Source organism: Stegostoma tigrinum, chromosome 33, assembly GCF_030684315.1.
Source record: "Stegostoma tigrinum isolate sSteTig4 chromosome 33, sSteTig4.hap1, whole genome shotgun sequence".
NCBI lineage: Eukaryota > Metazoa > Chordata > Chondrichthyes > Orectolobiformes > Stegostomatidae > Stegostoma > Stegostoma tigrinum.
This window is the reverse complement of record NC_081386.1, coordinates 16,175,324-16,198,397: the sequence shown is the minus strand read 5'-3', so window position 1 is coordinate 16,198,397 and position 23,074 is coordinate 16,175,324. Positions and strand designations below refer to the sequence as shown.

General features: G+C 41.4%; 1 protein-coding gene across 2 annotated transcripts in view; it reads left to right on the top strand.

Moving 5' to 3' along the window:
- LOC125467170 (zinc finger protein 280D) overlaps window positions 1-23,074 on the top strand; it is a 110,503-nt gene that overhangs the window by 52,796 nt on the left and 34,633 nt on the right. For both annotated transcript variants that reach the window (XM_059639306.1, XM_048562632.2), the window contains exons 7-11: window positions 2,040-2,140; window positions 2,412-2,632; window positions 11,920-12,077; window positions 20,838-20,938; window positions 21,028-21,174. In XM_059639306.1, the coding sequence (XP_059495289.1) occupies window positions 2,040-2,140; window positions 2,412-2,632; window positions 11,920-12,077; window positions 20,838-20,938; window positions 21,028-21,174 (728 nt within the window). The remainder of the gene's footprint in view (window positions 1-2,039; window positions 2,141-2,411; window positions 2,633-11,919; window positions 12,078-20,837; window positions 20,939-21,027; window positions 21,175-23,074) is intronic.

Here is a 23,074-nt window from a genome sequence, read left to right as displayed (position 1 = left end):
CTTTTCTGTCATTGCCGCGAATAACTCCACAAAGGCTAGTATCCGATCACCAAGTCACTGTTTATTTATACATCAAGAGTCCTTGATACTGATACAGCTCTGTGTGAACAGAACCTCTCACAGGGCTGTTTATATCTATTAGCCAGGGCTCTCTTATAAGACTGAATTTACAGCCTCAGTATTCTTTGAGGTCCACCTGGCTGGCCTTGTTACAATTGCTACAGTGACCACTGTGTGTTTGTCAAGTCCTTCGAAATTAAATGACAAGAAAATATTAGGAACAACAGCTGCTTTGCAAATTTGAATGGATTACTACACTTCCATTGAGAATGGGTGGGTGGTGTGGTGGACAGTGGGGAACCTGTGGATGTGGCGTGTGGGGATTCCAGAGGGCATTTGACAAGGTGCCACACTAAAGGGTGCTACATAAGATAAAGTTGCACGTATTACAGGTAATGTATTGACATGGATGGAAGATTAGTTGACTAGTAGAAGGCAAAGAGTAGGGGTAAATGGATGTTTTTCTGGTTGGCAGTCAGTGCCTAGTGGTGTGCCTTAGGGATCAGTGTTGGGAACCACAATTGTTTACAATTTACATAGTTGAAATGGAGTTGGGGACTAAGTGTGGTGTGTCAAAATTTGCAGATGACCCTAAGGTGAGAGGTAGAGCAAAGTGTGCTTAAGACACTGAAAGTCTGCAGAGGGATAGAGATAGTCTCAGTGAGTGGGCAAAGGTCTGGCAGATGGAGTACAATGTGGGGTCATCTATTTTTGTAGGAATAACTATGTTTTAAGTGTTAAAAAATTGCAGCACGCTGCTTTGCAGAGGGACTTGGGTGTCCTTGTACATGAATTGCTAAAAGTAGGACTGCAGGTTCAACAGGTAGTTAAAAAAGCAAATGGAATTGTGTCTGCCATTGCCTCAGGGATGGAGTTTAAAAACAGGGAGGGTGTGCTGCAGCAGTGTAGGGTCCTGTTGAGGCCACAGCTGGAGTACTGTGTGCAGTTTTGGCTGGCTTACTTGTGAAGAGATATACTAGCACTGGAGCAGAGGAGATTAACTTGGTTGATTCCAGAATTGAGGGGGTTAGATTATGAGGAGAGACTGAGTAGATTGGGATTATACTCATTGGCATTCAGAAGAATAGGGTGAGAGAGAACCCATTTTGACTTTAACACAAGAATTATTACTCTGACCTCATTTCATAATGTGATAAAGTGAAATGCTATAAATTGGGGTTGGTGTAGCAAGCTGCATGCCTACAAATCCTGCTTTGCCACTGACACTTGCACCAGTCTCCTTAAACGTTCCCATTTGCACCATTAAAATGAAACTAAACTCCAAGCTGTAAACTTCTACAGTGAGCACATTCTGTAAAATGAAAACCTGTCAAAAGAAGAAACATCTAAAATTACGAAGGGAATAGATGAGGTGGAGGCAGGGAGGTTGTTTCTGCTAGCAGGTGAACTAGGACTAGAGGGCATTGCCTCAAAATAAATGAGGTCAGAAGGAACTTCTTCACCCAAAAGTTTGAGAATCTGTGGAACTCCCTGCCCAGTGAAGCAGTTGAAGCTACCTTGCTGAATGTTTTTAAGGCCAGGCTAGATAAATTTTTGAACAGTAAAAGAATTAAGGGTTATGGTGAGTGGATGGGTAAGTGGAGCTGAATCTCAAAAAGATCAGCCATGATCTTAGGTGGGGCAGGCTCGAGGGGCCAGATGGCCTACTCCTACTCCTACTCCTAGTTCTTGTGTTCTAATCTCTAGCTGTTTTCTTCCGTTGTAATGGATTGTCACCCCTCCAGCAAGGATTCAGACTTGTGTTGGATGATCCAGGTTTTGATTTAGTCAGAGAAATGACAAAGCGAGCCTACTTGGAAAGGTTTCTGCATTCTTTTTTCTCTTGTCCAACAATTATTACACCAATAAATTGAGAAAGCGTAGTTATTGCAGATTCCACGGAGACCCTTGTAATGAGAATGTAGTTACATTGATCTTTTGAAGTACTTATTTAAAATGAAATGAAATTATGTTTACAGGACCACAAAGTAATATTAAAAATGGTGTACCAGTCCCAAGGGCTTGTCCAAAGTGCAACATTCACTTCAATATCCTGGATTCTTTACGGCAGCATATGGTTGTAAGTATTTTGTTTATTTATTCCACAAAGAAAATAGTGTGCTGTAGGTTTTGCATGTAATTATTTGAATATTTAATTAAAATTACAATTTTATAAAGCAGCATTTTCAAATAAGTAGTAATTATGGTTATGTATCTTTATTAACCAAGATTTTCCCCAGTGGCATGTGTTTGTTTTAACTTGCATCATGCACAGCCATTGTGATCATATTAAAATTATTTATTTTGAAAGCTCAGAAAATAGATAACACAATTTGTTTGTACCTGTTGAGTTCTGTTGTCCAGATCTGGTGTCCAGCTACTGCTCTGTGCAATCATCCGAACAATCGGCAAACAAAGTATTGGAGATTGATAAAGGGAAACTTATTATGTTGGTCAATGACTTTTACTATGGAAAAGATGATGGCAATGCCCACCTAAATCAACAAGATCAGAAGACCAATACAACTTTCAAATGCTACAGCTGTCTAAAGATCCTTAAGAATAATATAAGGTACTGAAATATATTCCTGCTTAAATTAACAACCCAAATATAACTCTTGCACCATATTTCTAAAGTAGAATGTTATTCAAACTCAAGACTTCATTTAAATGTTTATCATTTTATAATTCCATTAAATCTGTATTTAAATTAAAATAACCAGAAATTTAATAACAGGAGGAGGAAAACACAAACCTGTTTTAATCACCTTGGCCCGAACTCACTCTGTCTTTGGATGTTGAGCCAGCTGTGCACTACTGCAGTTTGAATTCTCATCTGTGCTAGTCTGACTTGGGTGCCTTAGGACTTGTTTGCTTAGTTTTCATTTCAGTATTTAGTTCGAAACTTTGGATTCATGAGCTGTGGGAAGTTGTCTCCCTGTATTTCATCCTATCTGTCATAGTAATGAAGTTTTGGAATTGAGTGGAGCAATTGTATGTTTGTGTTTTGATTACACAGTAATTCTCCATACTGTCAGGTCCTGAAGTTGCAGTTTTCTGAAATGCACTCTGCATTTATATTGTAGTTAATTAAAAGTGACACTGAATATTGAATATTTTTATGACCAGATCATTCAGGAATGTCATAAATTTTTAAGGAACAGTTTCAATCCAAATTAGAATAAACAAATTAAAATCTTGGATAATTAGTTGGTGCAACAAATTTCTTCTGAGTTGGGTCTAGATTAAAAAATAATTTTTGTTCTCGTGGACTGAGCTAGATGTACATTATAATAATGGTCAGCACAGAGTAGGTGGAACAAGAACATGAAACAGTTATTTCATGACGTTCAAAAATATTTATGCAAAAATCTTGTCAGTAGGAATGTTTTGCTTGCGAAAATTAGCTAAAATTTGTAGTTCGGCATTTGGGGAAAAAAAACAGTTAATTTATAACAAACATTTTTAAGCAATAAACAAAACTTATTCTAAATGTCATGTATACTACTATATCCTTTTTGGGAGCATAGCTCACCCCATCTCTATTATAATCGGGTTTTGGCTGTTGGCATTATATTACTTGGTAAAACACATGTCCCATATTTTTTGCAGTTATCAGAAGGAGTGCAGAGATGAAAGCAGGAATTACTGTAACTTCCTTTCCTCTGTTTTATTTTGTGTAATTTTACTCCTTGCCACCTTTCCCTTTAGCTGCCCCCAAAACGGCTACAAGTTACCTCAATGCACACAAACCAGGCCTTGTTATCACACTGTCTGTTATCACACACTACCCATTGTTAGCTACTAACTGTCCACATTAATATCCTCTTAGCTATATCATTATTCACTCCTATTGTTGACTCTCTTTTTGTCTGTCTGTCTCTCCCTCTCTGTCTGTCTGTCTGTCTGTCCCTCTCTTTCTGTCTGTCTCTCCCTCTCTCCCTCTCTTTCTGTCTGTCTCTCCCTCTCTTCTCTTTTTGTCCTCTCTCTCTTCACCCCCCTGCCCCCAAAATTTTCTGCATCTTAACCAACATGTTCTTTGCTATCATTTCTGAGGAAGGGTCATTCGACCCAAAACATTAACTCTGATTTTTGTTCACCGGTGTTGCCAGACCTGCTGTGCTTTTCCAGCAATTTCTATTCTTGTCCTCTTGATTTACAGCATCCTTAGTTTTTTTCAGTTTTTATTTGACAGTTTGAATAATGGTTGATGGGCGGGATCATTGTAACAAGTCAACAGTTTTTTATATTATAGTGACCTGAGAGTTTTGGTCTTTGTGGTATGATGAGAACTAATAGTTGCCAGGCTTTCTTGAACCATGATTTTTTTCAAAAACCACTATGAAAGGGAAACTTCCTGGAGTGATATTGGGACTTTTTTTTTTGCATTGAGCGAGTTTGAAGAGTGGACAGAAATGAATCATTGAAGAGTATTCACTGGCTTTCTGTTCAGAAGGATCAGAAATTTTCTTTTTACTTCGGCAAAAAGTCACAGTTTGTAGTGCCGTTGCCTCTTCACAGAAATTCTGATGGAACATGGATGTTTCTCCTAGAGAAACAAGTTCACTTCGAAAAATTTGAGAAATGGTTACCTCATTGTCTGGATTTTAGTTAGGAAGTTCTAAATCAGAAGTATTTGGTGAGAATTCTGAAAAGACTGTTGAAAGTTCGGCAGGTCTAAGTTCAGTTGTGAGACAAATCAGGAAAGAGGCTAACAATCCTTGAGATAGGGAATTAGAAACAGTTAAGCCTGTTGATGTGTTAGAGAAGTTTCAGGTTTTTGTATTGTAAAATGATTGTGTTGGGATAGATGGAATTGTGATTTTATTGTATTTCAAAATCTTTCAGATCAAGTTATGTGCACCTGACTTGGTTTATTCCATTTGCATTATAAACTTCTGTTTATTGTTAAGACCAAATCTGCAGCATTGTGTGCTTGTTACCAGATACCTAATTTGATCTGCCTAGTCAACATTCTTTCTAGGATCTGACCTGTCTGGTAATAGCATCAGCTGGGATTATAACAGCACATTTCTGAAATTGGATAAAGGAAAGTAAAGGGGAATGTGTTCTCGTGTTTTCGGGTGCAACGTGAAAAGCACATTTTTAGAAACTGTTGGATGGTTGTGAATATTTTATGATTAGAGGAAACGTATGTAATGATTAAGATTGATCTTGTCTTCACAGAATACAGCTTTGTGCTGACATTTTGTACACCCTATTTTGTGCTGCTTCACAGTATTCAGCAGAATCAAAACATTCTCCACACGGTGGAGAAATTGGCAAGTTGGTTACCATGGGTCATATTGAATAATCTCCAAATAACTAATTACAGAGTGCCTAACTAGAGAATCTTGGATACTGCTTAGCTTCCAACTACATAAAACATTGGACTGAGGGAACAAATGAGGCATTTTTAAAAAATGAATACTGTTCTAAAGTTTTTGCAGAACTGTTTCTTCTTTGCTATAGAAGTAATTTGCTAAATTAATTTTACTTTAATACCAAATTTGGTGAGCAGACTTTGAAGTGCCCTCAAGGGTGATTATACTGCCCCATAACTCTATGGTGCAAGGCTCCACAACCTTCATTACCATTTTCTGTATATATTGATAGCATTATCAGCAGATTTCAGTGGAATTCCCTTCAGGGATGTGTAGTGAAAAACAGTTGGTAATTTATACAGTGCAAGAACTGTTCTTTTGATTGAATAACTTTACTTTAAAATGTTGCCAAAAGGCTTCTGTAAGCTCTTTTAACAGCTACACCTGTTTGTTTCGTTGTCATGTGCTGGCAGTTAAGGTCATTGTTCCCCTGAATGAGAATCCTTTAAGGGAAGCTGAAATAGCAAAATGTGAAAATTGAAATATGAGTCTGGCTTCTGAGAGCACAGGCTGCTTGAAAACCTGAGCTGAGTAGGTGCATTAGGGAGGTTGAACTTGCTTAAATAAAGCAAAAGCTGTGTATAATTGAGGGCATCTTAATTGCAATTATATGTATCTAGAAGCATACACCTAAGTGGATGTGCTTGCGGTCGGTCATGAGATCATCTGGAGTCTAATGAATACTTTTTCTAACTGAGAAATAATGAAGTAGAAAGTAAACATTTGTAGTGGCATGCTGTTATTTTGGTCCGTTTCTAGAAGTGAGGACTTAATAGTATTAATTGCAGTTTCTCTTTCCTTTTAATGTTTTTGATTTTGGTCATTTATCTGAACAAATTGTTACATGACCACTTCTTCACGTTAAGTGACGTTGTTGATCCTCCTCAATTCCTAACATCATAGCTTCTTGGGATAGAAGGAACTGCAGATGGTGGAGAATCTGAGATAACAAGGTGTAGAGCTGGAGGAACACAGCAGGCCAAGCAGCAAGAGAGGAGCAGGAAGGCTAATGTTTAGGGCCTAGACCCTCCTTCAGAAATGGAGGAGGGGAAGGGGGCCCTGAAATAAATAGGGAGAGAGGGGGAGGTGGATAGAAGATGGATAGAGCAGAAGATAGGTGGAGAGGAGACAGACCGGTCAAAGATGTGGGAATGGACCCAGCAAAAGGGGAGTGTAGGTGAGGAGGTAGGGAGGACATAGGTCAGTCCGGGCAGGACGGACAGGTTTAGTGGGGTGGGATGAAGTAGAGATGGGGGTGTGGGGCTTGAGGTGGGAGGCGGGAATAGGTGGGAGAAAGGACAGGTTAGGGAGCTGGGGACGAGCTGGGCTGGTTTTGCGATGTGGTAGGGAGAGGGGAGTTGTTTTTTTGTTTTTTTTTTAAGCTTGTGAAGTCCACATTGATACCATTGGTCTGCAGGGTTCCCAAGCAGAATATGAGGTGCTGTTTCTGCAACCTTTGGGTAGCATAGTTGTGGCACTGCAGGAGGCCCAGGATGGACATGTCATCTGTGGAATGGCAGGGGGACTTGAAATGGTTCGTGACTGGGAGGTGCAATTGTGTAGTGCGAACCGAGTGTAGGGTTCTGCAAAGCAGTTCCCAAGCCTTCACTTGGTTTACCCGATGTAGAGGAGGCCACAAGGGGAACAACGAATGCAGTATACCGCATTAGCAGATGTGCAGGTGAACGTCTACTCGATGTGGAACATCTTGGGGTTTGGGACGGGGGTGAGGGGGGAGGTGTAAGGGCAAGTGTAGCACTTCCTGCGGTTGCAGGGAAAAGTGCCAGGTGTGGTGGGGCTGGAGGGGAGTGTGGAGCGGACAGGGGAGAGTGTGGTCCCTCCAGAAGGCAGATAAGGGTGGGGAGGGAAAAATGTCTTTGGTGATTGTAGATGGCAGAAGTGTCGGAGGATGATGTGTTGGATTTGGAGGTTAGTGGGGTGGTACGTGAGGACAAAGGGGGATTCTGTTTTGGTTTTTATTGCAGGGTGTGAGGGATGAGTTGCGGGAAAAGCGGGAGACACGGTTGAGGGCGTTCTCGACCACTGATGCAGGGGGATGTTGCAGTCCTTGAAAAACGAGGACATCTGAGATGTGTGGGAGTAGAATGCCTCACCTTGGGAGCAGATGTGGCGAAAGCGAAGGAGTTGGGAATAGGGAATGGTATTTTAGCAGGAAGGTGAGTGGGAGGAGGCGTATTCTAGGTAGCTGTGGGAGTTGGTGGGCTTGAAATGGATATTGGTTTCTAGGTGGTTGCCGGAGATGGAGACAGAGGTCCAGGAAGGAGAGAGAGGTATTAGAGATGGTCCAGGTGAATGTAAGGTTGGGTGGAAGATGTTGAAGTGGATGATCTGTTTGCTCTCCTCATGGAAGCACGAGGCGGTGCTGATGCAGTCGTCAGTGTAATGGAGGAAGATGTCGGGTTTAGGGCCAGTGTAGGTACAGAAGAGGGATTGTTCCACGTAACCTGCAAAGAACCGGCATAGCTTGGGCCCATGCGGGTACTAGTGGCCACCCCCTTTGTCCATAGAAGGTGGGAGGAATTAAGAGAAGTTGTTGAGGGTGAGGATGAGTTCAGCTAAGTGGATGAGGGTGTCAGTGGAGGGGGACTGGTCGGGCCTGCGGGACAGGAAGAAGTGGAGGGCCTTTAGGCCAACTGTCTGGGGAGTGCATGTGTTTAGGGACTAGACGTCCATGGTGAAGATGAGGTGCTGGGGACCAGGGAATTGGAAGTTCTGGAGGTGGAGGGCGTGGGTGGTGTCACGGACTTAGGTAGGGAGTTCCTGGATCAAGGGGGAGAAAATGGAGTCCAGATAGGTGGAGATAGATTTGGTGGGACAGGAGCAGGCGGAGACAATGGGTCAACCAGGGCAGTCAGGTTTGTGGATTTTGGGAAGGAGATAGAAGCAGGTGATGTAGGGATTGGGGAACAATGAGGTTGGAGGCTTTGAGTGCGAGGTCACCTGAAGTGATGAGGTTGTGGATGGTTTGGGAGATGATAGTTTGGTACTCAGGGGTGGGGTCATGATCCAGGGGGCGGTAGGAGGAGGTGTTGGAGAGTTCGCATCTGGCCTCGATGTAAAGGTCAGGGCACCATACTACAACTGGAGTTTGAGTTACGTGTGATGTTAAAACTTTTTTTCTAAAAATCTGAAATTGGAACTCTCACATTGTCAATTCAGTGAAGGCAGGTCAAGGATTATCCCTCTCCCAAATTTATTGTTCATGTGTTTAAACGTTTTGGGGATGCACCATGCATTCCTCATGCAACTATCATGCTGGGAATACACAAAAGGCCAACGTAGGTGAGGACTGCTGTGAGGATTGATTTAGTTAGTGGGATGTGGGCGTTGCTGGTTGGCCAGCATTTTATTGACTTTCCCTAGCTGCTCTTGAGAAGGTGGGGGTGAGCTGCCTTCTTGAACTGCTGCAGCCCACCTGCTGCTGTTTGACCCACAATGCCATTAGGAAGGGAATTCCAGACTTTTGACGCACTGGCAGTGAATGACTGTGATATATTTCCAAGTCAGGCTGGGGAATGGCTTGGAGGGGAACTGGAGTGTAGTATTTTCCCATATATCCGCTGTCCTAGTCCTTCTGGATGGAAGTGGTCTTGGGTTTGGAAGGTGCTATCTGAGGATCTTTGAATTTCTTCAGTGCATCTTGTAGTTAGTACACACTGCTACTGAACATTGGTGGTGGATCGAGTGGATGCTTGTGGATGTAATGCTAGGCAGGCACGCTGCTTTGTCCTAGGTAGTGTTGAGTTTCTTGATCATTGTTGGAGCTGCACTCATCCAGGCAAGTGGGGAGTATTCCATCGCACTGCTGATTTGTGCGTTGTAGATGGTGGCCAGGCTTTGGAGAGTCAGGAGCTGAGTTACTTGCCACAGTATTCCTAGCTTCTGACTTGTAGTTCCTGTGTTTGTGTTGAGTGCAGTGAGTTTCTGATCAAGAATAACCTCCAGGATGTTGATAGTGGGGTATTTGCATTGCCAGCTTTGCTTGAACGTCCGGTGAAGCAGAGAGCATTCTCCCAGCCCCCCAAGCAAGCCTTTTCTCAGCCCAAGTTGTTCTATTGACATGAATCTCTGCACCTAATATCTGTTTAACCATCCCAAAATCATTCATAAACCATCCAAACCATGCTTCCTCTCATCAACAGGAACTTGATTCTTGTGATGGCAGGACTGATGTATGAAGAGAGATGGGATCAGTTGGAATAATATTCCCTGGGCTTTAGAAGAATGATGAATGAATCTTATAGAAACCTGTAAAATTATAATTTGACTTGACAGGTAAACACAATGACAGGGGAGCCTAGGACCAGGGGTCACAGACTAAGGGTACAGGGGTAGGCCATTTAGAACTGAGATAAGGAGGAATCTCTTAACCCAGAGAGTGGTAGCAGTTGAGGCCAACATGTTGAATGTCGTCAAGGAGGAGTTAGGTATAGTTTCAGGCTGAAGGATCTGAAGATGTAGGGAAAAAGCAGGTCAAGGGTACTAAGTTCGGTAATTAGCCATGATCCTCTTGAGTGATGGAGTAGGCTCATGGAGCTGAATGACCTACTCTTGCTCCTATTTTCGATGTTTCTCAGTGTTAACTATTTTAACTCCTTTCCTGGAGCCTTTCTTGTGGTAATCAGGGAGCAGTTTTTATCAATGAGGCCAGTATTTGAGCAAGGAGCTTTTTTATATTCCCAGAAAAAAAACCTACCTTCTATAGAGATGGAAAGAACTGCAGATGCTGGAGTCAGATGACAGTGTAGAGCTTGAGGAATTCAGCAGGCCAGGCAGCATCAGAGGAACAGGAAAGCTGACGTATCGAGTCAGGAACCTTCTTCAGATTTTCTGTTCTTCTGCTGCCTATCCTGCTGCATTCCTCCAGCTCCATGTGTTAAGTCCCATGATTTTCTGATTGTAACTTCCCTCCTATTGTTTGGAAATACAACTGCATTAAATATTTGAGGCCTTGTTAATCTGGATTCATGCAACAAAATTTTGTATCCTTCATATCATGAACAGTGAATAACTCAGTCGATTTACTTAATGCTGTTTTCTGCTTTCAGTAAGTGTGTAACTGAAAATATCAGTTATGATAAATTCAGCATGTCAAAAATCATTAATTTTGGGATTGATATAATGAGCAAATTCTGTGTTGGTCACAAAAACAATGCTGTGGATGCCAGAATTCAAAACTTCAAAATCAAGGTAGTCGTAGAATCTCAGTTGGTTTAGCAGCATTCAAGATCATAAGACCGAGGAGGAGAAATAGGCCATATAGCCCGTTGAGTCACCTCGATTGTTCAGTGAAATCATGGGTGATGTGGGAATCCTCAGCTCCACGTTTCTGCCTTATACCTATAACTCTTGATTCTGTAATGATTAGAAGTCTGGCTGTCTCATCCTTGAATGTATTTAACAACCCACCCTTTGCCAGACACTGCAGTGAAGTGTTTCACAGCTTCACCACTCATGGACAGAAAAAGAATCTTCTCATTTCTGTTCTAAATGGGTGACTCCCTTGCTCTAAGATTATGCCCTCTGGTCTGACACTTGCCTACAGGTTGAAATAACTTGCCAATATCAATCCTGTCAAGCTTCGTAAAAAAATATGTTTCAAATAGGTCTTCTCTCATTCTTCTCTCATTCTTCTAAACTCTACTGAGTATAAACTCAACCTGCTCATCTTCATCAGACAGTTCCTCCATGCCTGTGATGAACTTAGTGAACCTTCTTAGCACTGCCTCCAATGCCAGTATACCTCTCCTCAGAGTTCACAGTACTTGTGGCTGAAGAAACGGAATGAGCTCTGATGAAACATTATCAAACTGAAATGTTAACTCTATGGGGAGGTGGTAATCTTGGCATTACACTTAACTATTAATCCAGAATCACAGGTGGTGTTCTGATGACCCGTGTTCAGATCCCACCATGGCAGCTGGTGGAATTTGAAATCAGTTTCTTGAAAAAAAATCTGGAATTAAGTGTTCAGAGTTGATGATGAAATTTTTGCTGATTGTTGGGGATAACCCGTCTGCTTCACTAAAGTCCTTTTGGGAAAGAAACTGTTTTCTTTCTACCTGGCCTACATGTGACTCTCCTGCCGTCAGGGCAATTAGGGATAGTTGATGACACATGTCATCCCATGAAGGAATATTAAAAACAAAATTGCTTAGCTTGAATTTTGCCAAACCTAACTGAGCATGTCCAGTATTCAGTCTCTTTGGAGTGGTGCTGTCTGCACTTTTACATATTTTTAAATGAAGATGGATTAAAAATGGTCAAATTGGATGATTTTGCTGACTTGGTTTTTCAAAATTCTTTAAAGTTAAAATTGTCAAGTTTAAAACTGCATGTAAGGCATTTTGCAAAGTTGAATTAACCATAGATTTTAGTTACTTGCAGTTGATTTCACTTGTTTAAAGCTTTGTCTTAGCGATAAGTGTCTGATTAGTGGCCTTGTCATTGATAGGTTTATGAATCACATGAAGCATCATATGGAGTTAGAGAAGCAGAGCAGTGAGAGCTGGGAAAACCACACTACTTGTCAACATTGTCATCGTCAGTTCCCCACACCCTTTCAGCTGCAGTGCCACATTGAAACTGCTCACAGTCCATATGAGTCAACAAGTAAGTGTTCGGTATCATTTCGTATGATGTTACATGGCAGATCTCATCTTTGGAATTGCAAGTTTGATTAAATTATCTAGGATATTGTGCTTTAAGATTTTATTGTGTATTCTATTTGAAATATTGAATAATATTAAGAATGCCTATATCTAACAAAAGCTAGAAAAATCCATGGCCAACAGCTCATTGAAATAAATTCAGGGAACCATTAGTGGATGCTTTATAAGTCCTTAGGTCTGACATCTGCATCTGTAAATGGTGTTGAAATTCCCATTAATTGAAAATGAGAAGCCATGCACTTTCTTGAATATGGTATGTTTCTCAATTTGTTAATCTTTACTTTGTAGTTCTGTATTCTATGCCTGTTATCAATGTAGTTGTACACAGGGTATTACAGGTGTCTGGTGAATGGTGTGAATTCATTCTCCCTTTTTCATGACACACTTGATGTGCAGAAATAAAATTTCATCGAACAGCTTTCTTGTCCAAGTGACTTTGATATCCAAAAAGCATAACATTATCATTCCCCTGTTTTATTTGGTCTGTTACCTGGGATAATTATACTTTCACTGTTTGGTGAAACTTCACCCAAGTAAAATAAGTTTATACATGTACAATGCATGCCATACTGGGTTCTTCCATTAGTTTTTGCATTTTTCATTTGGCAAGCCCATAATTCATTTTTTAATATATTTGTTGTCTTAGCGTTCTTGGATAAAGAAATCCAAGGTTCACAATCCCTGAAGCAATTTCTCAATTCAGCCTTAAAAGACAGACCTTTTATCCTGAAACTGACTCCTGGGTGCAGACTCTGCTCTCAAGGGAAACTGCATCTGAGAATGTTACATTTTTCTAATTAAGATTTTGATATATTAGTTAATAGAATCGCAATTGTATTTATGTTTGAGCCCATGCATCTTTTGATCTTACTTGTCTGCAAACAGGCTCTATTTCTTGTGTAATCCTCCTCAGACCAGATTTGCTTGCACACAGAATTCTGAAATTTCAAGCCTTTTGTGAATGGCCAACTAGTTCTTTTGACCTCTGAGGTTTTACCAATGTAATACACTGTGTATATGTGCTACAGTCACTATTAAATGGAATATTAGTCAATTGTACTGTAATCTTGTGAAGTGAATGTTTTCCTTGTATAAAGATCTTAAGGAGATGAATTAAAGAAGGGCAACTAGGTTTGAGATTGGATCATGGCTGATCTTTATTTAATAACAGATATGAGGGTTGAAAGGCCACCTGCTGTTGCTGTGTTTTTTGACTTTGTGCTGATACTGTTCTCCATCTCAATATTTTTGCAAAATGTTCTTGTACAGTAACATTCGTTCTAAAATATAAAAATATGGAAAGTTACACCCTGGCATAAGTTGTGAGAAGTTAAATTTATCTTGGTTCCTTCTTCAGATTTGTTAACTTTACTGATAACTGAACAACCTGCTTGATTGGCATCATATCCGTAAATATTCACTTCTTCAACCACCCATAGTGGGAAGCTGCACTGTGTGCTAGGCACGCTGCAAATATTCACCAGTGCTTCGTAGACAGCACCTTGCACGTACATGACCTGTACCCTCTAGAAAAACAAGGGCATCAAATTCAAGGGAACACGACCTCTTGCAAGTACTCAGTATCTTGACATGAAAATATTTCGTGTTTCCTTCAGTTTTGCTGGGTAAAAATCCTAGAACTTTCTCGAGCAGCATTGTGGGGATACCGACACACAATGGACTAAAGCAGTTCAAGAATGCAATTCTCCACCACCTTCTTGAGGACAGCTAGGGATGGGCAATAAATGCTGGCCCTGCAAATGACAAACCTCCAATGACCTAGTACCCCTCAACCTTCATCCACTGTGATTTTTTTCAGTTAATGCTAAAATCAAGATAGTGCAGAAGTCTGGCCAAAAATACGTAGTCAGAAGACACCAGGTTATAGTCCAAAAGGTTTATTTGAAATCGTGAGTTTTCAGATCGTTGCCCACTCATCAGGTGAAGTCACCCGATAAAGGGGCAACGCGACAAAATCTTGTGATTTAAAATAAACCTGTTGGACTATAATCTGGTGTCATCTGATTTCTGACCTTGTCCACCTCAGTCCAACACTGGCACCTCTACATCTTTAAACTAGCTCAAATGTATTTTTAAGTTTTGGCAAAAATCTGTATCTCAGGTTTTGGATGAGATTGTTGACTTGCTCGCCATGATGGCTTGTTTTTGTTCAGATGTTTCGTCACCATGCTAGATGGCATCATCAGTGAAGCCTCCAATGAAGCGATGTTATTCTACTCCATTTACCTACTCTCCGGTCCGTCATAGAACATAGAACATTACAGCACAGTACAGGCCCTTTGGCCCTCGATGTTGTGCCGACCTGGCATACCAATCTGAAGCCCATCTAACCTACACTATTCCATGTACGTCCATATGCTTGTTCAATGACGACTTAAATGTACCTAAAGTTGGCGAATCTACTACCGTTGCAGGCAAAGCGTTCCATACCCTTACTACTCTGAGGAAAGAAACTACCTCTGACATCTGTCCTATATCTTTCACCCATCAATTTAAAGCTATGCCCCCTTGTGCTCGCCGTCACCATCCTAGAAAAAAGGCTCTCCCTGTCCACCCTATCTAACCTTTTCATTATCTTGTATGTCTCAATTAAGTCACCTCTCAACTTTCTTCTGTCTAACGAAAACAGCCTCAAGTCCCTCAGCCTTTCCTCGTAAGACCTTCGCTCCATACCAGGCAACATCCTAGTAAATCTCCTCTGTACCCTTTCCAAAGCTTCCACATCCTTCTTATAATGCGGCGACCAGAACCGTACACAATACACCAAGTGCGGCCACACCAGAGTTTTGTACAGCTGCAGCATAACCTCTTGGTTCCAGAACTCGATCCCTGTATTAATAAAAGCTAAAACACTGTATGCCTTCTTAACAGACCTGTCAACCTGGGTGGCAACTTTCAAGGATCTGTGTACATGGACACCGAGATCTCTCTGCTCATCTACACTACCAAGAATCTTACCATTAGCCCAGTACTTTGCCTTCCGGTTACTCCTACCAAAGTGCATCACCTCACGCTTGTCTGCATTAAACTCCATTTGCCACCTCTCAGCCCAGCTCTGCAGCTTATCTGTATCTCTCTGCAACCTACAGCATCCTTCGTCACTATCTACATCTCCACCGACCTTAGTGTCGTCTGCAAATTTACTAACCCATCCTTGTACGTCCTCATCCAGGTCATTTATAAAAATGACAAACAGCAGTGGACCCAACACCGACCCTTGCGGTACAGCACTAGTAACTGGTCCCCTGGATGAACATTTCCCATCAACTACCACCCTCTGTGTTCTTCCTTCAAGCCCATTTCTGATCCAAACTGCTGTATCTCCCACAATCCCATTCCTCCACATTTTGTACAGTAGCCTACTGTGAGGAACCTTATCGAACGCCTTGCTGAAATCCATATATACCACATCAACCGGTTTAATCTCATCTACCTGTTTGGTCACCACCTCAAAGAACTCAGTAAGGTTTGTGAGGCACGACCTATCCTTCTCAAAACTATGCTGACTATCCCTAATCAAATTTATTCTTTTCTAGATGATTATAAATCCTATCTCTTATAACCTTTTCCAACACTTTACCAACAACTGAGGTAAGGCTCACTGGTCTATAATTACCAGGGTTGTCTCTGCTCCCCTTCTTGAACAGGGGAACCACATTTGCTATCCTCCAGTCGTCTGGCACTATTCCTGTAGACAATGATGAGTTAAAGATCAATGCCAAAGGCTCGGCAATCTCCTCCCTGGCTTCCCAGAGGATCCTAGGATAAATTCCATCTGGCCCAGGGGCTTACCTAACTTCACACTCTGTAGGATTTCTAATACCTCTTCCTTGTGAACCTCAATCCCACCTAGTCTAGTAGCCTGTATCTCCATATTCTCCTTGACAACATTGTCGTTTTCTAGAGTGAATACTGTCGAAAAATATTCATTTAGTGCTTCCCCTATCTCCTCTGACTCCACACACAACTTCCCACTACTATCCTTGATTGGCCCTGATCTTACTTTCGTCATTCTTTGATTCCTTAAATACCAATAGAAAGCCTTAGGGTTTACCCTGACCCTATCCGTCAACAACTTCTCGTGTTTCCTCCTGGCTCTTCTGAGCTCTCTGTTTGGGTCTTCTCTGGCCACCTTGTAACCCTCAAGCGCCCTGACTGAGCCTTCACATCTCATCCTAACATAAGCCGCTTTCTTCCTCTTGACCAGAGATTCCACTTCCTTCGTAAACCACGGCTCCCGTGCTCTGCAACTACCTCCCTGCCTGACAGGTACATACTTATCTAGGACACACAGGAGCTTTTCCTTGAATAGGCTCCACATTTCTAATGTGCCCAACCCTGCAGTTTCCTTCCCCATCCTATGCTCCCTAATTCTTACCTAATCTCATCGTAATTGCCTTTCCCCCAGCAATAACTCTTGCCCAGTGGTAAACACCTATCCTGTTCCATCACTAAAGTAAACATAACAGAATTGTGATCGCTATCACCAAAGTGCTCACCTACTTCCAAATCTAACACCTGGCCAGGCTCATTACCCAGTACCAAATCCACTGTGGCTTCACCCCTTGATGGCCTGCCTACATACTGTGTCAGGAAGCCCTCCTGCACACACTGGATAAAAACTGACCCATCTATAGTACTCGAACTATAGTGTTCCCAGTCAATATTTGGAAAGTTGAAGTCCCCCATGACAACTACCCTGTCTGTCTCCCTCCTGTCGAGATTCATCTTTGCTGTCCATTCCTCTGCATATCTGAGACTATTCGGAGGCCTACAGAAAACTCCCAACAGGGTGACCTCTTCTTACCTGTTTCTAACCTCAGCCCATACTACCTCAGTTGCTGACCAACAATCCCCCCCCCCGCCGCCGCCGCCACCGCAAAATCTTCTCTGTTCTTACTGAAACATCTAAATCCCGGAACCTGCCACAACCATTCCTGTCCCTGCTCTATCCATGTTTCCGAAATGGCCACAACATCAGAGTCCCAGGTACTAACCCATGCTGCAAGTTCACCCACCTTATTCCGTATGCTCCTGGCATTGAAGTAGACACACTTCAAACCAACTTCTTGCTTGCCAGTGCCATCTTGCGCCCCTGAAACTTGATTTCGGACCTCCCTACTCTCAACCTTTTCTATACTCGAACTACAATTTTGGTTCCCATCCCCCTGCTGAAATAGTTTAAACCCACCCAAATAGCCTTAGCGAATCCCCCCCCCCCCCCCCCCCCGGAGGATATTGGTACCCCTCTGGTTCAGGTGAAGACCATCCTTGTAGAGGTCCCACCTACCCCAGAACGAGCCCCAATTATCCAAGAATCCAAAACCCACCCTCCTGCACCATCTCAGTAGCCACGTGTTCAACTCCTCTCTCTCCCTATTCCTCGCCTCACTAGCACGTGGCTCGGGCAACAAGCCAGAGACAACAACTCTGTTCATCCTAGCTCTAAGCTTCCATCCTAGGTCCCTGAATTTCTGCCTTAAATCCCCATCTCTCTTCCTACCTATGTTGTTGGTGCCTATGTGGACAACGACTGGGGTTGCTCCCCCTCCCCGTTAAGGATCCCAAAAACACGATCAGAGACATCACGAACCCTGGCACCTGGGAGGCAACACACCAATCGTGAGTCTCTCTCGTCCCCACAGAACCTCCTATCTGTCCCCCTAACTATGGAGTCCCTAATGACTACTGCTCTGCTCCTCTTCCCCCTTCCCTTCTGAGCAGCAGGGACAGACTCTGTGCCAGAGATCTGTGCCCCACTGCTTTCTCCTGGTAAGTCGTCCCCCCCACCCCGCAACAGCATCCAAAACGGTATACTTATTGTTGAGGGGAATGGCCACATGGGATTCCTGCACTGCCTGCCAGTTCCCTTTCCATCCCCTGACTGTAACCCATCTGCCTTTTTTCTTGTACCTGAGGAGTGACTCCCTCCCTGTAACTCCCCTCAATATCCCCCTCTCCCTCCCAAATGATCTGAAGTTCATCCAGCTCCAGCTCCAGCTCCAGTTCCCTAACGCGGTTTTCGAGAAGCTGGAGTTGGGTGCACTTCCCGCAGATGTAGTCAGCAGGGACGCTAGTGGTGACCCTTACCTCCCACATTCTGCAGGAGGAACATTCAACTGCCCTGACCTCCATTCCCATTATTCTAAATTCCCAAAGAGACTGTTGAAAAATAAAGAATAAAAAAATAAACTAGTTACCTTACCAATCTGGCACACAGAACCTTTTTTTTTGGTTAAAGGAGGAGGATGGGTGGGAGACACTACCCGAGAAGTGTTTCGGGTAATGCAACCGCACAAATATATGTTCTGGTGAGTAGTGTCATTTCCGGTTTTGTTCTGTATGGGTTTGTATATGGGGTCCAATTCTATATGTTTGCTGACATACAGGTGGAGAACCATGCCTCTGGGAGTTCCCATGAGTGTCTGTTTGGTTTGGGGTACTGTGGCTACCTTGTCTCAGTTAAATTGATGGCCTCCTTTGTCTGAATGTACCAATGCTAAGGAGAGTTTGCTGTCCTGGGAATTCCTGGAAGCATGGTTCTCTACCCATACTTCAATCAAAAAACATACAAATTTGGACAAACGCATACAGATCAAAGCTAGAAATGACACTCCTTATCATAATGGACCAGACAGTATAAATAGCAGACGAAGTAGAATAACATTGCTTCATTGGAGGCTCCACTGATGATGTCACCTAGCAGGGTGATGAAATGCCTGAATGAAATCAAGCCAGCTCAGCGAGCAAGTCAAGAAACTCATGGAAGTAGTGTTTTTGGAACGTGTAACTTTTTAGGAGGATATCTTAAATTGTTTGGATAATTCTCATTACTGGCAAGGCAATGTGTTAGCCATGTTATTTGTCGAAAGTTATTTGTAACACAACCTTCTTAATTGAGTTTTTGTGATCTCACAATAAAGCATGTAAATGGTGAAGGAATGCTTGTCCCCTTGGGTATTCAATATTGCCTCTAGATTTAATTTACTGTGATATGAAATGTTGCTTCAACTTGAACTTGTTTAACCAGAATGAACCTTTTCTTCATATACCTTGTTTGAAATTTGTTGTAAATTAGTGCGCAGTTTTTTGATGACCGCTGTTCATCAAGGACTTGGTAGGGGTTCCCTAACATTCATGTGGATTTCCTGTGGTCAATTGAGAAAGTAGATTTTTATCTTTATAGTTCAGCTAAATTCAAATTTGGATCCCAGAAGTGAAAGGATAATATCCAGCTGTTATTGTTGCCTGATTTCGAATAAAATCGCCATTTCGCTAATTATTGAAATGTTAGTAAAGAATATTAATAGCATCATGACATATGTACAGACAGTTTTATTAATGTAGAGTTAGTCGTAATTCGGTTACAGACCACCAATATCTGATTCAGATCTTACATCCAGCTGACTATATGTTGTTTTTGTGCTTTAACATAACTGACCTAAAGTAAGTATCTGGGAGGCCTGGTTCATGCAAAGATTGATTTTTCGATGGCAGTGGAATGCAGTTTGATGAATTTGCTGCTCAGTTTATTCTTGCACGTGAGAATATATGCTGTACACAGTTTGGCAAAAGGCAAATTGGAGAGTCAGCTAGACGAACACTTCGAATAGATGTATTGCAGTAACTAAACTTGCTGTAAATCCGGTACTACTTGGAGCAAAGGTGTTGGTTCCAAATAAAAATAGCACAAATAAGATTGCTATTTTGATAAATTACTTGATGAATAGGAACTGCAAAGTACGTTGGAGAAAATCTGCAGTGTATCAGAGAAATAGATTTTGGAGATTCAAAGTTGTCATTTTGCAGCAAAGCATTGTGGGAAATACAAAAGGAAATAACTTTTAAATCTCAGCATGGCACAACTGTGAAGTAAAAGCTGTTATAATGTATTTAAATATTTTGAGAAGACACATTTTCTTTACAGTGAAGTCCCTGTTCTGCTGATCTCAAGCTTCCAAATTCTCCTTTCAATCTCTGAATCCATTTGTGTAATAATTCTGGATGCTTGAGATCTGGACAGCGGAGACTTGAGCACTTGGAAGGGATTGATGGTGTGCATGCTTTATTAGTTTGTTCAAGACTTACTTTACCAATAAAGTCACATTCATCTATCGCACCCAGGTATACCTGAATTATTAAGCTGTCCTTGCCACGAGATTTTAAAATGTGCATTCACCTTATAGTTTTGACACGTTGTGTTCTCCCAGCCACCATTAATACTTGTCATGCAACTGTCAGATACAGGTGACTGGCTGCATCTGTTGCTCATATGTGCCAGACACCGGGGACGTTTCTGTACGTACCTCCAATGTACAAAAGTTGAATCTGAACAGAACTAAAAGGAAGCAAAAATTGTTTGTGGTTTAATCGGATCAGCGGTGAGGCTTGTCCAGATGTCCACCCCTCGTAAATCTATAGATCAGATGTCTTAATTTTATTTGTAACACACTACTGCAAATAAGAATACCACAACTTTCAGTAATGTGCAGGAGTTTGGTAACATTTAAAAGAGATATTCTGTTCCATCCCCATTGTTAAACATCACATTCTTCCGAGTTGGGTGACACAACGATACTTTTTTTTTCTCTAATTTTGACAAGATTTATAAGTTGGAAAATACCTGAAGAAGCAAATCTTGTGTAATTTGTTGTATTCTTGTGCTTTGGTTGCCTTTTAGCAATTTGCAAAATTTGCGAGTTGTCCTATGAATCTGAGCAAGTACTTCTGCAACATATGAAAGACAATCATAAACCAGGGGAAATGCCATATGTTTGTCAGGTAATTTTTCAGTTGCTTTTCGTTAAAGAACATTTCAACATTTTTGTTAAAAAAGTTACAGTTTCTTCCCTTTGTTTTCTCCAAATTAGGTATGCAACTATCGGTCATCAATGTATTCAGATGTTGATAACCATTTCCGCGTTGTTCATGAAAATACCAAGCAGTTGCTGTGCCCTTTTTGCCTTAAGGTCATTAAAAGTGGAAATGCTTATGTTCAGCATTACATGAGACATCAGGTACAGTATTAGCATTGCACATTTATAACTTCATAAATGTGTTTTTATAGTTATGTAGTTTGTTCAATTTCTCTTTACAGAGAATGGATAAATAATTTACCAAAAGTTATTTTTATATCTAAATTAACTTGCTGATGACTTGGAAAAGAATGTCTGTTGTGATTAGGGTCAGTTGAGGCAATTAGCTAATAAAAAAAATTGCTCTTTGCGTTAAATGTAGTAGAGCAGGAGAGAAATACATATATGAGGGAAAGATCTGAATTAAGAGGAAAGGTAGGTCAGTATTCAGTTATAACATTATTGTTGTTTTTGATGTTCATTGTTAAGTGTACTGTATTGAACGGCTTACTTCAGAACTGTCAGCAGAAAAATCTATTTGCAGCTTATAGCTGAGCAACTTGAGAAGTCAGCATTACCAGAATCCAGTTTTAGAATACGGTCCTCAGTTATATACTTGCCGTGGACTGATTAAACTTTATAACTCAGTGCCCTTGCAGTAGCTGACTACGCACAGTTTCAACAGATGTTGGTTATCTTATTGTTTATGTACTAATGCATAAATCATAATTTGCAGGAAAAATATTGTAATCAAGTTTTTTTAATACTGACTTCATATGTTTTCGTCCATGCTATGCCTCATCTGGGGTAACATGCTGAAAATCAAGACTTTCCTGGCGTCATTACAAAAGACAAAGGTTTTGAAAAGTGCACGCAACTTCCCCAGTTTACCCAATTTTCAGACTCTGATTGACAGAAAGCTTTGAGCATGTCTCTGTAGTGAGCACAATTTACTATTTATTACTAATAGTAGATACAGGTACCAGAACCTGTATCTACTTGATACAGGTAAATGATTGTTCAATAATTACAACTCTAATCTCTTTATAACCTTCCCCTTATAGACACAGGGGAAAAACATGGGTGTTATGGGCCGAGGGAAAAACTGAGAAAGCAGTTTTGGTGGTCTCTTCACAGTACCTGCTGAGATGGTTCACGGCTTCTTAGTTTATCTTTCCTGGGTGCTTTCAGTGGATTGCAAGAGGCATAGTGTGGCTTGTTCACACTTGTGAAAGATGTCTGACTTACTAGTTAAGAGTCATAGCTTACAGCGACTACAGAAGGATTGATTAAACAGGCTTTCTTCAGGCTTAAAATGAATTGTACTGCAGGGAGCAAAGAGCGCCTGCCCTGGACAAATTCTGATAGTTTAGCCTGTATCTTGTTTACAGCCGCAATCTCAATCACACAGTTCTTGGCAGGTAGAAGACCCTTGTCATTGATAATTGATCACGAGTCCCCAGACTCATCAGTTTGTTGCCAGCTGACTATCCATTTTTACTGACCCTTCCTTATTCAGCTCATCTGTGAACTACATTTAACTACTGCTTGAATAAGCAGCCATATGTAAACAGCACTCCCAATGAGTGTCAGGTTACTCGCTTTCAAAAACTGCAATAATCATTCAATAATTCTTTCTTTTAAAACAGTTCTTTCCCAATTTCAGCCTATAAATTCCTTAAGTCTAGGAAAACAATATTTTATAGTAGACACCATCTATGGAGTAAGCACTTTTCTTCGAATTTTGTAATCTGTAAAAGCGAAAAAGATAAGTAATAGTGATATTTTTCTCCAGTAAGTTAGCTCAGTATGCTTTCTGTCTGTTGGGAAGATAATGGTCCAAGCACTTATTCCAGATCTGAACTACTGTAGCATGATTTTTTTTTTGCATATTGCTTTTCCTCTTTTGCCAATTCCATACTCTAACCTTGCATGAGTGGGAACAGTTTGCCATAACTATCATAGCCTTCTGATTTTGAATACCTCCATCAAATCTCCTAGAACAGTTGTAATTTCTCCAATCTACCTTCATAACCAAAATTCTTCCTTCCATGGAATCATT